General features: G+C 37.4%; 1 protein-coding gene across 2 annotated transcripts; it reads right to left on the reverse strand.

Annotated features, from left to right (window-relative positions):
* Positions 1-1,428: 1,428 nt before the first annotated feature.
* LOC121423416 (monocarboxylate transporter 7-like) lies at positions 1,429-13,372 on the reverse strand. Of its 2 annotated transcripts, none has more exons than XM_041618746.1 (5): positions 13,213-13,372; positions 8,041-8,252; positions 7,045-7,185; positions 4,979-5,893; positions 1,429-3,267 (listed from the first exon to the last, which is right to left on the reverse strand). In XM_041618746.1, the coding sequence occupies exons 2-5, from the start codon at positions 8,234-8,236 to the stop codon at positions 3,131-3,133; spliced, it is 1,389 nt and encodes a 462-aa protein (XP_041474680.1). In that variant the 5' UTR covers positions 8,237-8,252; positions 13,213-13,372; the 3' UTR covers positions 1,429-3,130. The 2 variants fall into 2 exon arrangements, with proteins under 2 accessions (XP_041474680.1, XP_041474681.1); XM_041618747.1 differs by lacking the exon at positions 13,213-13,372 and adding an exon at positions 12,473-12,812.
* Positions 13,373-13,598: the final 226 nt, after the last annotated feature.

Raw genomic sequence — 13,598 nt, forward strand, 5'->3', positions numbered from 1 at the left:
TAGCAGATCTTGTTGTACATCATTATCTACCGCTCTTCCTCCTTTCCTATTGGTCAAGCCTGGATTCGCCATGGCACACTGCCCCGAAGAAAGGGCACCGGAAAGCGCCCCCCCCCCCCATTAAACAGCTAGACCTGGCTATATATTTCTTTACATAATTTCTTGGCTTACATTTCAAAAAAGTTAATATGAAAACGAGAAGACCAACAATCAGATCATTCCATTCCTGATTTTTTTTTCACAATTATTATCATTATATATTTATTTAGAAAGACAAAACATGAAACAGCCCATGGTTGTTAAACATCATGGTCCTAACATTAAAAATACACCTTAACAAATATTCTGTTTCATAAAGATAAATTTACAATCGCACTATCAGTAAAGCGGTCTTTTGATTGCATTTCCTTCATTATTTTGTATAATGAGCTATAAGGAAGTTTGTTTCGCGAGTTCAATGCGAACACTTCTAGTCTTTCTGCCCATTTTACTAAATCTTTGTTTCGCATCACACACATTTCGGTGAAACAGTTCTCTGCATGTCTTCATGAATATCATGCAATGAGCAAATCAACGGTGTCACACCCCCACTTGTTTTTTTTTGTATCCTTATAATAGAAATTATGTTTTCAAATGTTGTCATCCAAGAATGAAAAAATAGGTTGACAACTGATGTAATGCATTAGATATTCATTACTGCAACTTATTTTATTATAAGGGAGATACATCATACGCAAAATATTATGATTTCATGTAATAAATAAGAACAAAGAAAGTTGGGACATGACGTCATCAGCCCACCTGATGAATACTCATGACAATGTGCACATAACTGTTTTCATGAATATTGCTGAACGTTAAATCCACTAACTTCCTTATTTGTTTTCAGAATTTGATGAAATTTTCAGCATTTTGCCTGGTTAATTTTACTCTATTTTTTCAGATTTGTATTTATTTTCAGCCCGGAGAACCCTTTTGTACGTAACATACCCAATGTGTCTGCAGAGATATAATGGATCTGAAAATTGTGTATGATGATTCATGTGGGAAAACAAAATTACAAGCAGACTAGACAAATGATCAGCAATTTTCAACTTTATTTTGATAAGACATTAATTCATTATCAACATTACACATAGACAAACGTACAAGAGAGCAAAGAAAGCAAAGATAAAATTTAAGGTATTATTTGCGGTAAAAGACACAACGACCTTACCTTTCGCAGACTAAGTTTATTTGAATAATACCACTTGTTATAGAAAAGATATCTTCTTTGAGAACTTTTAATTTTTGTATGCTTGGAATCCGGAAGTACATTACCTGATATTGCACAGACAAGTGAAATTGAACTCTTACAAAATGAATAATCTATGAGGAGCGTGGAAAAGGAAGAGGAACGTGTGAATACTTTGATCTATTATTATTATTATTATTATTATTAATGTTCTGCGCTTTTCACAAAATGGCCCAAAGCGCTTGCAACAACAAAAAGAACACATCAAGTAACCTACAACTCTAGACGGGTAAAAGAAATGTCTTAAATCCCTTCTCAAATAACGAGAGAGATGATGGTGATTTTCTTGAGGTAACTTATTCCAATATTTGGAAGCAGTTACAGATGCAGATCTAATTGTACGACAGCATATGAATAGGAAAGGCCAGTCTTTTAAATTCATATATTTCAATTGTTGGGGGAGGGAGCCAAAGACGAAAAGTTTCGATTTTATCTTTTTGCCGATTCTGCATCGGCTTTTGGTTCTGAACCAAAAGCCGATCAAGTGTAAACACGGTAAGAGTGTAAACGCGGTGCAAGATAAACCAAAAGCCGATTCTGCATCGGCTTTTGGTTCTGAACCAAAAGCCGGTCACATGTAAACACGGTAATAATGAGCTGTGAGCTTTGACTTTTGACCTGTGGACTCCGATTTCAAACTTAGCCTGTGTTTTTGTGTCATCTACCCAGACACCAAACATTTTTAATATACAGTGAATAATTCGAAAGTTATCATGCGGAAACCAACTCGCATATATAATGAGCTGTGACCTTTGACCTGCGGACTCCGAATTCGAACTTAGCCTGTATTTTGGTGTCATCTACCTACACACTCAAACCTTATTAATCTATTGAATAATTCATAAGTTATCATGAGGAAACCAACTTGCATATTTAATGAGCTGTGACCTTAGTTTGACCTTTGACCTGCGGACTCCGAGTTAAAACTTAGCCTGTATGTTGGTGTTATCTACCTACACACCATTTTTTTTTCTTTGCAGTTTTTATTCGTCACAAAAACAATCAAAGTATACAAAACATATGGTTGCACTTCAATCAAACAGAACATTGATACAAACTGTGTATAAGTACATACAACATATCCTTAAATAATTGTGTACTCAGAATAATTTACAAGTAACTTGTACCCTAGTCCTGCCGACAGGACGATCCATTAAACCGAAAAAGAAAAAGGGGTACGGTAATACCCGTCGGTTCATTGTCGTCCTGGCGGCATCGCCAGGGTATAGCGCAATCCAAAAATATGACATTTTTATGTATTAACATGACCGAAAGTATGACATGAAAAAAACACCACTACAACATGAACACCAATTTTTTTTATCCATCAAGTGTTTTTCGAGTTATTGCCCAGAAACCAAGTGGGGGACGGACGGACGGACAGGGGCAACGCTTAATGCCCCCTCGTTTGTCTGCGGGGGCATAAAAATTAATCCGGGCATAATACTATCCCTGTGGAATACCGAAGGTAAAATTAATAGGGTTTGATTGTTTTCAATGACATCTTACTGATTGCTTTCTGGTTTTTAAGTAATTTTTTAACAAGGATTTGGTACCAGATACCCAATAATCAGCCAAAAATGTCGTAGGGCACAATAAATGACATACTGTATGTGGCTAAATATTCAACTAGTTGCGACCGATCAAATACGTTGGCCTTTTTTAGAATGAAAATCTGATTTGGTGATAGATTGTGACATGTTATCTCAAGAAAAAATATCATATCCCCTTTCCTTCCTTTTCCTTTTTTTCTTCTTGGTCTTCGATCTCCCACTCTATATACGGAGCGGCGCGCCGGCAGCGCTATCGCGGTTCGGATGTTTACTCCCAGTGACGTCATCCCGCGAAGGAGCGTCGTTTTAATCTTGCATCAACGAAGAAGTAACTAGAAAACACTCCGCAACTTATCAGGGATAACACCCCCAACGCTATGAAGACGGTTTTAAAAGACCCGAAGTGCTCATAGAACAGACCTGACAAGAAAAGGTGAAACACAAACTCATTGGCAATGAGGAAAATCTTGAAGTTACAAACAAAGAATATTATAATAAATTTAGCGTCTGCTAATAACAGTTCAATGATTATACATTGTCGCTAAGTCATGTGTATTATTAGGTCATATAATTCCAGATTACGGTTGATAGTTTTAAAGGGTGTTAGAATAGAAAACTGATAGAATTGATTGTTTATGGAAATATGAATGTAATTAAATGTTTTTCCCCGTTTTACAGAGCTCAAAGCTAATTGGTGACCATTGAGACCCCGGGGGGGGGGCACTTCCATTCACGAGTGGATACCATGCGCTACCATGGGGTCTCGAAAAGCACCCTAAACACGTAATTTCCATATTCTGAAAATGCACCCCTTAACAAATATTGGCGTGTGAAACTCTACCCTTAACAAGTATTGGAAACAAAACGATACTCTTGGCAAATATTCCCTGAAATGAACCCCTAAACAAGTACAGGAATGTTTTATTGTTACGGGTCCTTCGGTCGTCGGCTTTACCTTATTTTGTTTAGTATGATCCCAGCTTCTACACCTCGCGCAAATCGGACTTTAAACACGAAGTGTAGGGGCAAAAAGGACATCCTTTATAAAACATTTTAATTTTGTTTTATCATCCCCCAAATTCGACTATGAACACGTAATTTTCCTAGCGAAATAGATACACTTTTTTCATTATTTTTGTGTTTTTGACATCCTTATCACGTTACGTACGTAACGTGCCCTATCGTGAAAAAGACATCCTTTTTACGTGTTTTTTTTTGGTCGCGCATGGTATCCACTCGTCAATGTAAGTGGCCCCCCCCCCCCGGGACTGAGACCCGTCTCCCTTCTTTTATTATGGCGCATTTTAGCATCTAATTCGCAGACACAACGTTCAGAATCTATTAGTTGAAAATGTCCGTCAAATCACAATGGATAGATTAGAGGTCATTGTCGAAAGATGGTGGGCCGGGCAGCACATCGTCATAAGATTCGGACCGGACGAAAATTGGCAAACGTATCGTTTGTCCAGACTCCATCACGACACTGCTGTTTTGATTCACCAATTTCCGGCAAAGACTGCTTTGCTACGAGGGTTCTCTGCGTTAAGGAAAGCGTATGCTATTGCTAAAATGCCCCCATCGATATCAGAAGGGGTTTTCGTTGAAACTACTGCCACTATTTTTCAATGTTTTAGTGAGTCATATGGTAGTTTTCAATCTATTTCTATTGACTGAACCTTCAGGAATCTCCGAATTGCTTCATGATACGTCAGTAAATTTCAAAACAATTCAAAAGTATCTTGTACAGGTACGTTTTCTTTTCTTCAAAGATTAAGAACCCTTGAGGTCTTGGTCGGTCGCAAAGGCCACCTTGGGCTAAAGTCTAGAACATCTCATTAAGTATGTCGAGTAATCATCTTTCCCAGTTTCCCAGTGCTCCTATCGGTGTTTCAATGATCAGTTCGCGATCATTATATCTCGCATAATTCTCTATGAAATTTGCGGTCAATATCTACAGGTATTTTGATATCTCTCAGTGATCTTTCGTGATTTTGTTTTATTTCAAAGTCATCCTATAGGGACACTATATTCCTAGTCATCGATATTAAAAGATAACTTGCCAATTTGTGTGTTTTCAGCATTCTTTCAAGTATCTCCGCTTTTTGGAATGGATGCCTATAGGCTTACTTACCTGCAAGTGTTCCAGATAGAAGAAGTACGACTCCACTCATCAAGAAAGTTATCGCAGTGGCAATGGGGAAGTTTTCCTTCTTCAATCTCAAAGCTAAAGTAGCATCGAAGGAAGAAGAGAGACCATAAAACCCGATTCCTGCGAAAAAGGAACAGATCAGGAGATGGACCAAGGATGAGCTAATAGGATGGGCGAACATTGCAACTGATGATACTGATGCGGTGACTGAAAACGCGTGAGGTGTTAGGTGTGGATGTTTGTACAGGACTCCCATGAGAACCGCGCGGCCTACCAATCCGCCTAGAGAACCAACTATTGGGAGATACACTGCTTCATTCTCATCAAGACCGACTGACACCCCATACGATGCGGAGAAAATTATCCATGTGAAGAATCCTATTTCGTTAAGGGTATGGCAGGGGATAAAGAGAAATACGAAGACTCGTTCCTCTCTCAGAAACTCCAAATGTAAAATCCATGAGAAAAATTCCATGACCATCAAGCTTCTTGTCGGACTGGATTTCTGAGGTTCAGCATCTTTTGGAATCCCACATTCATCGCTGGAATTGAGATTTTCACCGTCAGGTCGAAGGTTGTTCTCTCGAAGATAGGTTTCATCTTCTTCACCTTGTAGTAGAGTTGATCCCTCGATATCCTTCTTTTCTTTGACTTTAGGTGACCGAGGGGCTCTAAAAGTGGTTCCAATCGCTGCGTGGTAGAACAAGATACCACTCAGACAGAGCATGGTTCCCCTCATGCCGTAAGCGTCCAGACACAGCGCAGCTATATAAGGTAAAATGACACCTCCAATATGGCCTCCCATTTGTGTGAAGGTTATGGCCGCGCCACACTTTTCTCCAAAGTATTCGCGTAGCATGACAGTTGAACTCTGACGTAACGGTGACGAAAAGAGACCTGAAAATAAAAAAAAATCAGGATTGTGATGGGAAGTCATAATTTGATTTCTTTTATTATTTTTTTTACTAGATATGAATCTGATATATTATGACCCCCCCCCCTCCCCCCATAAATTTATCAGTGAGGGCAGAATAGCTTCATGGTAAAACTCGATATCAAATAAACTAATCACAGGGCATATAGATAGGCTTAAAGTGTGACTCTGTCAGTGCAATTAGATTTCCTAAAGTAGTCATCTAATTTGTAAAAATATTGTACTATACAATGATTTTTTTTATGAAAAATTCTTTCCCAGTGTATATATGAGGGCTCCAAGTTATCAAATTACTTGCTATATGCAACTCTCTATATAAACATTACAATGCAAAAGCTTGATATCTGATGGCATTAAGGAAAATAGTCAAATATGCCTACTCTAGAAGTATTAAGAAATGGTTGGCTGAACTTATGATTTAAGCTATATAGGGACAAGTTTACATTCAGTCCCTTTAGCTCTTCCAAGTTGGTGGCGGAGAAATTGTTCTTGCCCACTCAATTGGCGTAGAACGACAAGCAAAGGTGTATGTACATTGTCATCAAATTCTTGTAGTAGGCCTACCCATTTTAACACGCCACCAACTCGAAAAAATAACTAAAGAAGCTTCCATGCAAAACTGTCTTCAAGTCTGTACTGACTCCCAGCACACTCCGATTTGATTAAGCAGTGTTAGAGTGTTTTCTCGGGATTGGCACAGGCTTAGGGGACTGGGGAAGTCAACATGTGAGAAAGGTAACTTCCCATTTTCATCGTCCAAAAAAAAATAAAGAAGCTTCCATGCAAAACTGTCTTCCAGTCTGTACTGACTCCCAGCACACTCCAATTTGATTAAGCAGTGTTAGAGTGTTCTCTAAGGATTGGCACAGGCTTAGGGGACTGGGGAAGTCAACATGTGAGAAAGGTAACTTCCCATTTTCATCGTCCAAAAAAAATAAAGAAGCTTCCATGCAAAACTGTCTTCCAGTCTGTACTGACTACCAGCACAATCCGATTTGATTAAGCAGTGTTAGAGTGTTCTCTAAGGATTGGCACAGGCATAGGGGACTGGGAAATCAACTTGTGATAAAGGTAATTTCCTATTTTCATCGTCCAATCTGGACAAGGCGAGTACCTGTAAAGAAGAATGAGATTCCGAGAGTCATTGCTGATTGACTGAAGAAGGCACCTATCATAGAAACTCCTGACAAGAACCCGCCGATTGATGAAACACAACGATGGCCAAACTTTGCTGTCAGATAATTACTCAGCGGACCTGGAAAAAGATAGGGAGACACCACTGAATCGTTACTAATGATTATTGATACTAGAGGATACATTCTTGCCCTCACCTAAAATGTCATTGGAAATAGCTATTTATCATTAGCATGGGCAGATTAACGATGTGGGGGAAGCAAAGGTGGACACGTTTCCCTTGTGCCTCGACCTTCCATTGAATCACAACTAGGACACAATTCATTTTTTTTTAAATCTTACTACTGTTTGTTAATTTGCCATTATTACAGCGGTTACACTTCGTAATTCCGAAGGTTCGTATTTCCAAAGATTCTTTATTCCGAAGGTTTGTAATTCCGAAACACGTAAATTGCCTATACCTCAATGTTCGGTAATCCGAAAACGTAAAAGGATTCGTTAATCCGAACATTTGTGGCGTTATTCCGAAGGTTCGATAATCCGAAAACGAAATAAGGTTCGATGTTCCGAAGGTTTTTTAATCCGAAAACGAAATAAGGTTCGTTGTTCCGAAGGTTCGTTAGTCCGAAAACGAAATAAGGTTCGTTAAGCATTTTGTTTTCGGACTAACGAACCTTCGGAATTACGAACCTCATTTCGTTTTCGGATTAACGAACCTTCGGAATTACGAACCTCACTTCGTTTTCGGACTAACAAACCTTCGGAATTACGAACCTTCGGAAATACGAACCCTTCGGAATAACGAACCTTCGGAATAACGAAGCTTCGGAATTACGAATGTATTCGATTACAACTACCATGGTAACAGCTAGGCTCAGCAGCCAACCACAATCAGGATTTCCTTGGTAGTTGCCATAATGGTCTTTATGAAACAAGTATAGTCCCTTGGTATCTTACACTTAACAGAATAACTTACAGGCAACGTAGACGACGCCATACTGCATTGAAACTAGAAATCCCACCGTCGTGTAATCAACCTCGAGCTGGAAGACCATGGCAGGAACGAGGACAGACAAAGCTTTTGTCATACCCGGGAAGATCAGATGAATAACAAACTTTCCTAAAAGAATCACGTAGCGCCATTTGTCTGTTGTTTCCGAACCTTCCGCCATTTTGAATCAGAAATATCTGCGAATCAATCATTAGAGCCTGGGATTAGAGCCTATATTTAGTTTTTGTAAATCCCCAAATAGACCAGTTCGTAGTTACTTCATTTCTTTCATTGTGACAGGCAGATTTCAAAGCAAGATATAAGGTAAGCATGCCTTACATAGCAGGATGAAGAAATTGAAAAGACCAGGTGACTAGAATAGCACACAAATAAACACTCTATTGGTTTTTTACTTTGAATGCACTAGCATGTTGTTGTAAGCAAATTACGTTCATTCAGAAATTTTGATGAAGAAAAACTTAATGAAGAATTGAATAAAATCGAGTGGAATGAATCTGAAGAAGATGTTAATTATCTTTGGAACAACTTTAAATTTATCTTTATGAAAGTAAGTGATAAACAAGCCCCGTACGTTACAGTACGTCTCAAACAAACAGGTGTACCGTGGATCAATAATGGATGCATCCTGTTAGCCAGACAACGGGATTAATTCCATAGAAAATAAAAGACTAAAAAAGGATTTTTACCAAAATGAGTTGAAGAAATGTGGAAATGATGTTCGCCATAATTGGCGAATACTTAAACAATTATTACCAGGTAACAAAGAAATAGGAGGAGTGAAGCTAGTTAAAAATGACGGCAGTGGCGTAACTACGGGGGGCAATTGACTGGCCATAAAAAAACGGGGAAAATGAGAAAAAGAGGGAGAAAGGAAGAGAAACGTAGTGGGGACAGAATTAATTATTGATCATTATAATGTTACACTATATTATGCTATATTATATTACATAAGAAGCATTTTTTTCATAACTTTATGAATCATTATTTGCTAAGGGCCTATGTCTTCATTGTTCCCGGTGCTCACATACTTTAGACTGTTTAACGAGATATATAATCATGTTGTACTAAAACCTCCCGTTTCAAGTCAATATACACCAAACATGCCAAATACATTTCCTCGCAATTCAAGTTGTTATTGTTTTATGGAGTGACATTTGCTTCTTTTTCATGACTAATTAAAGTGATTGCCCCATTTTAAGGTCTTAATATAAAACATTTTCTGGCCGTGCATACGTTCGCATTAGTGGATTGGTGAGATGTCTGCTCTTCATGAATTCCTAAAATCAGTCCTTCAAATTTGTATTTTTTCTGATCTGAATATAAAAATTCTTCAGCTCGCGCTTCGCGCTCGCATCATTTGGTAAGTGAAATACGTACGGTGAGTGAATTCCTACAAACTAGCCCTAGAATATGCATCTCTTCAGATCTGAAATTTCCTAAATTTTCAGCTCGAGCTTCGCGCTCGCAGTATTTCATTAGTTAGATGCGGATGATAATCATGATTACAATAACTACAAAAAGTACTTCATGTGTTTAGATGTAATTCTAACAAAAATCAGCAAGCACTTGGAACTCGCATTAGATGACTATGCTGAGATATGTATACCCTTAATGGATTCCTATAAAAATTTCCTTAAAATATCCATGTTGGGGTCAATATATACAAAAAGTCAGCTCGCGCTTCGCGCTTGAATCATTTGGTTAGTGATATACGTATGGTCTTCATGAATTCCTACAAAAAAGCCTTAAAATGCTCAGGTCTGAATTTCCTAAATTTTCAACTTGCACTTCGCGCTCTCAACAATCGATTAGTGAGATGCGTATGTTAATCATGATTACAATGACTTCATGTGTTTAGATGTAATTCTAATAAAATCAGCAAAGTATGGCACTAGCATTAGATGACTATATGGTGAGATATTCATACTCTTAATGGATTCCTGAGATACAGTCCTTAAAATGTCTCTGTTTGGGTCAATATATACAAAATTTTCAGCTCGCGCTTCGCGCTCGCATTGTTTGTTTAGCGAGAGAGGTACGTATCATGACTACAAAAATATTTTGCTTATAATGTCCGTTTTAAGTCTGAATGTCAAAAATTTTCTGCTTGCGCTTCGCGCTCGCATTATTTAATCAATAAGATACATATCCATTAAATGGCACTGCATGTCCTTAAAATTTCTCTATATAGTTCAGTATACCTGGATACTAAGCGCGCTTCGCGCGCTCACTAAGTGACTCAAATTTTTTGCTGGTGCCCCCCCCCATGCCGTGACCCACGGTACGCCAGCAAATAATGATTCATAAAGTTGTGAAAAAATGCTTCTTATGTTTGACAAAATAATTCTACCTCTGATATTACTTTTGAATTTGATGTTGTTTAATCTGATTCCGTTAAGAAAATTATAACCAATTTGGATTTGGCTAAGTCAACCGGTATTGGTGAAATAAGTGTTAAACTTATAAAATCTGCTGGTGATGTCATAGTCCCCAGTATCACTCAGTTGATAAATTTGTCGTTATCGTCTGGCACTTACCCGGATGATTGGAAACATGCCAAAGTTCTTCCTTTGTATAAAAAGGCAACATCAGTGCAATAACCAATTATCGCCCTATTTCCACACTCCCAATTCTTAGTAAGGTCTTAGAGAAAATCGTACATCGGCAGCTTTATGATTATCTTGTTTCTAATAATGTGATATCAAAATCTCAATTTGGATTTAGACCGGGTCACAGTACTTCCACAGCACTTGCTGCATTAACCGATACCTGGATACGTGTTATTGACGATGGTAAAATCGTTGGTGCCATTTATATTGATCTAAAACGAGCATTTGATACAGTTGACTCATCAATTCTGTTAGCAAAGCTGAAGAAAATAGGTTGTCTGATGGCTCATTGTCTTGGTTTAAATCCTATCTTACGAATAGAAAACAACAAGTTTCAATAAGACAAACTATACCAAATGAACATTCCCTTTCCATTGGAGTTCCCCAAGGCTCGATCCTAGGACCTCTTCTTTTTTTATATTCATTGACGATGTGGTCCGTGTCCTAACAGATGGTAATGTAATCATGTACGCAAATGATACCACTCTGTATGTCACCGGTAGTTCTATTCAAGAAGTAGAATATAAATTACAACTTGAATTCAATTCTATATGCACATGGATTTCAGATAACAGATTATATCTGAATACAGAGAAAACAAAAGGCATGGTCTTAGGGAGTAAACAAAAACTTTATATATATATAGAAATTATTGTATTCACATAAACCATAATGGTGACGAGATAAGTCAATGCTCTAGTATCAAATGTCTAGGTGTTATAATTGATAGACATCTTTTGTGGCATGATCAAGTAGATTCTGTATGTAAAAAAAATATTTGCTGGACTTGCCATGTTAAAAAGAATTCGTCCTTTTGTAGAAAATGATACTCTGAAATCATTATATATATGTGCCTTATTGAATCACAAATGAATTATTGTTGTGAGATATGGGGAAATCGTTTTCAGAGTCATGTGGATCGATTTACCAAACTCCAAAAAAGAGCAGCCCGTTTGATCCTTAGATGTCACATATATACCCAATCTAAAGAAATGTTTTTAAATCTAGATTGGACGACCTTTAAGTAAAGAATCATTTATTTTCGATATATATTTGTTTATAAATGTGCTCATGGACTCACACCAGAATACTACTCAAATTATTTTCAGGATCTAAACAAAACCCATTCGAAAAATACGAGGCAGTCCGTCAGACACGATCTTGTTATTCCAAGGTGTCGTTCTGATTATTGCAAGCGTTCCTCATTTTACGCCTGTCCAAAACTGTGGAATAACTTGCCGGTCATCATACGGGAATCGTCATCTTTAGATTCATTTAAATATAATCTTAGAAAACATCTCAGGTCGATTGACAATTAAGATTTACGCTGACACTTGCTACTGTGTAAAATTTTTGTATTTGAATGTTTGAATACCATTGAAATAATCTCTCTAATTTTGCAATGTTTATTATTGATGTCTTCACAATTCAGCTTGTATTGCATTTTTTGCATATGTTATGTTATTTTGAATGTTTTATCTGTATTTTTTTCTGTTATTACATTATTGTGTATAGGGGCCCCATGGGAGATCAACTGATGTTGAATGGGCTACCCCCTGTTGAATAAACAATAAAGAATAAACAAACAATAACATAGCGTAATATAGTGTAACATTGTAATGATCAATAATTTATTCTTTCCACTACGTTTCTCTTCCTTTCTCCCTCTTTTTCTCATTCAAAATGTGGATGACACGTCACCAATTTGAATTTCAAAATGACCACAAACACAAAATCGAAAGAATATTGGCAATTTTTACCTCTAACAATAGCAGAAATAAACCCACCCGATACCTTTAGAAAGTCTCATCCAATAAACTAGAAATTTTGTCAGTCAGCTAGTTGGTTCCAGGAAGAAGAAGAACATTTATACTCCACCTGACATGCTATACCCAATAGATCCTATGTAGGCCTACATGACTTGCACTCAGTTGTGACTTTTTATGATTAACTGATGAAGCGTGGTATATTTTTATACAGCGATAGAATTGTTTTTATTTCATGGCATCACACTCATACTGCGAGAAGGAAAAAACAAGAGTCATCTAAAATTTGATCAGCGTAGAGGCCTATACCTATAACGTGCAGTAGTCCCGAATAGGCCCCATAGAAATTTGACCAAACCTTGTCAAATTCGAAATCGAATTCTTGATATCACGAAATAGGCTTAGATAATAAACCGGCTTGCTTGCCAAACGGCCGAGTGAGGAAATTGCTGATTTTTAAGCATTTCAAACAGTTGTTATTTCAACATTTCAACAGTTGTTATCAACGATCTAGTCTTTTTATTTCCAAATACAGTCTGTATATCATTCTGATAAATGCTCCAACGTAGCGCTTTGGATTGTATGAATTTACATGTGAACATAAATACAAAGGAAGCAAAAAATATTATTGACACTGAATTTGGAGCAAAAATATGTCATTTTTTTACACATACAGAAATCAAAATGTGAATGACACAACACCAATTTGAATTTTAAAATGACCACAAACACAAAATTGAAAGGATATCGGCAATTTTTACCTGTAACAATAGTAGAACTAATCCCATCTGATTCATGTAGAAAATCTCGTCCGATAAGCCAGAAATTTCCTCAGGAAACCAGTTGGTTCCAAGAACATTTACCCCCCACCTGACTTGCTAATGCTATACCCATATAGATCCTATGTAGGCCTACGTGACTTAATTGTACTCAGTTGTAACTTTTCATGATTAACTGAGGATTTTTCGTTTGTTTTCGTTTATTTTTTTTCGCTTGAATAATGCTTTTCACTCATACTGGGAGGACAAAAAATGACTCGGGTCACTTCATCTGAACTTTGATCAGCGTAGAGTCCTACGTGTATACGTGTAGGCCTTGAGCTTCATATTTCAAATCATGGACCTATTACGTATTAGGTCCATGCTCA

Source organism: Lytechinus variegatus, chromosome 11, assembly GCF_018143015.1.
Source record: "Lytechinus variegatus isolate NC3 chromosome 11, Lvar_3.0, whole genome shotgun sequence".
In the NCBI taxonomy this organism is placed as follows: domain Eukaryota; kingdom Metazoa; phylum Echinodermata; class Echinoidea; order Temnopleuroida; family Toxopneustidae; genus Lytechinus; species Lytechinus variegatus.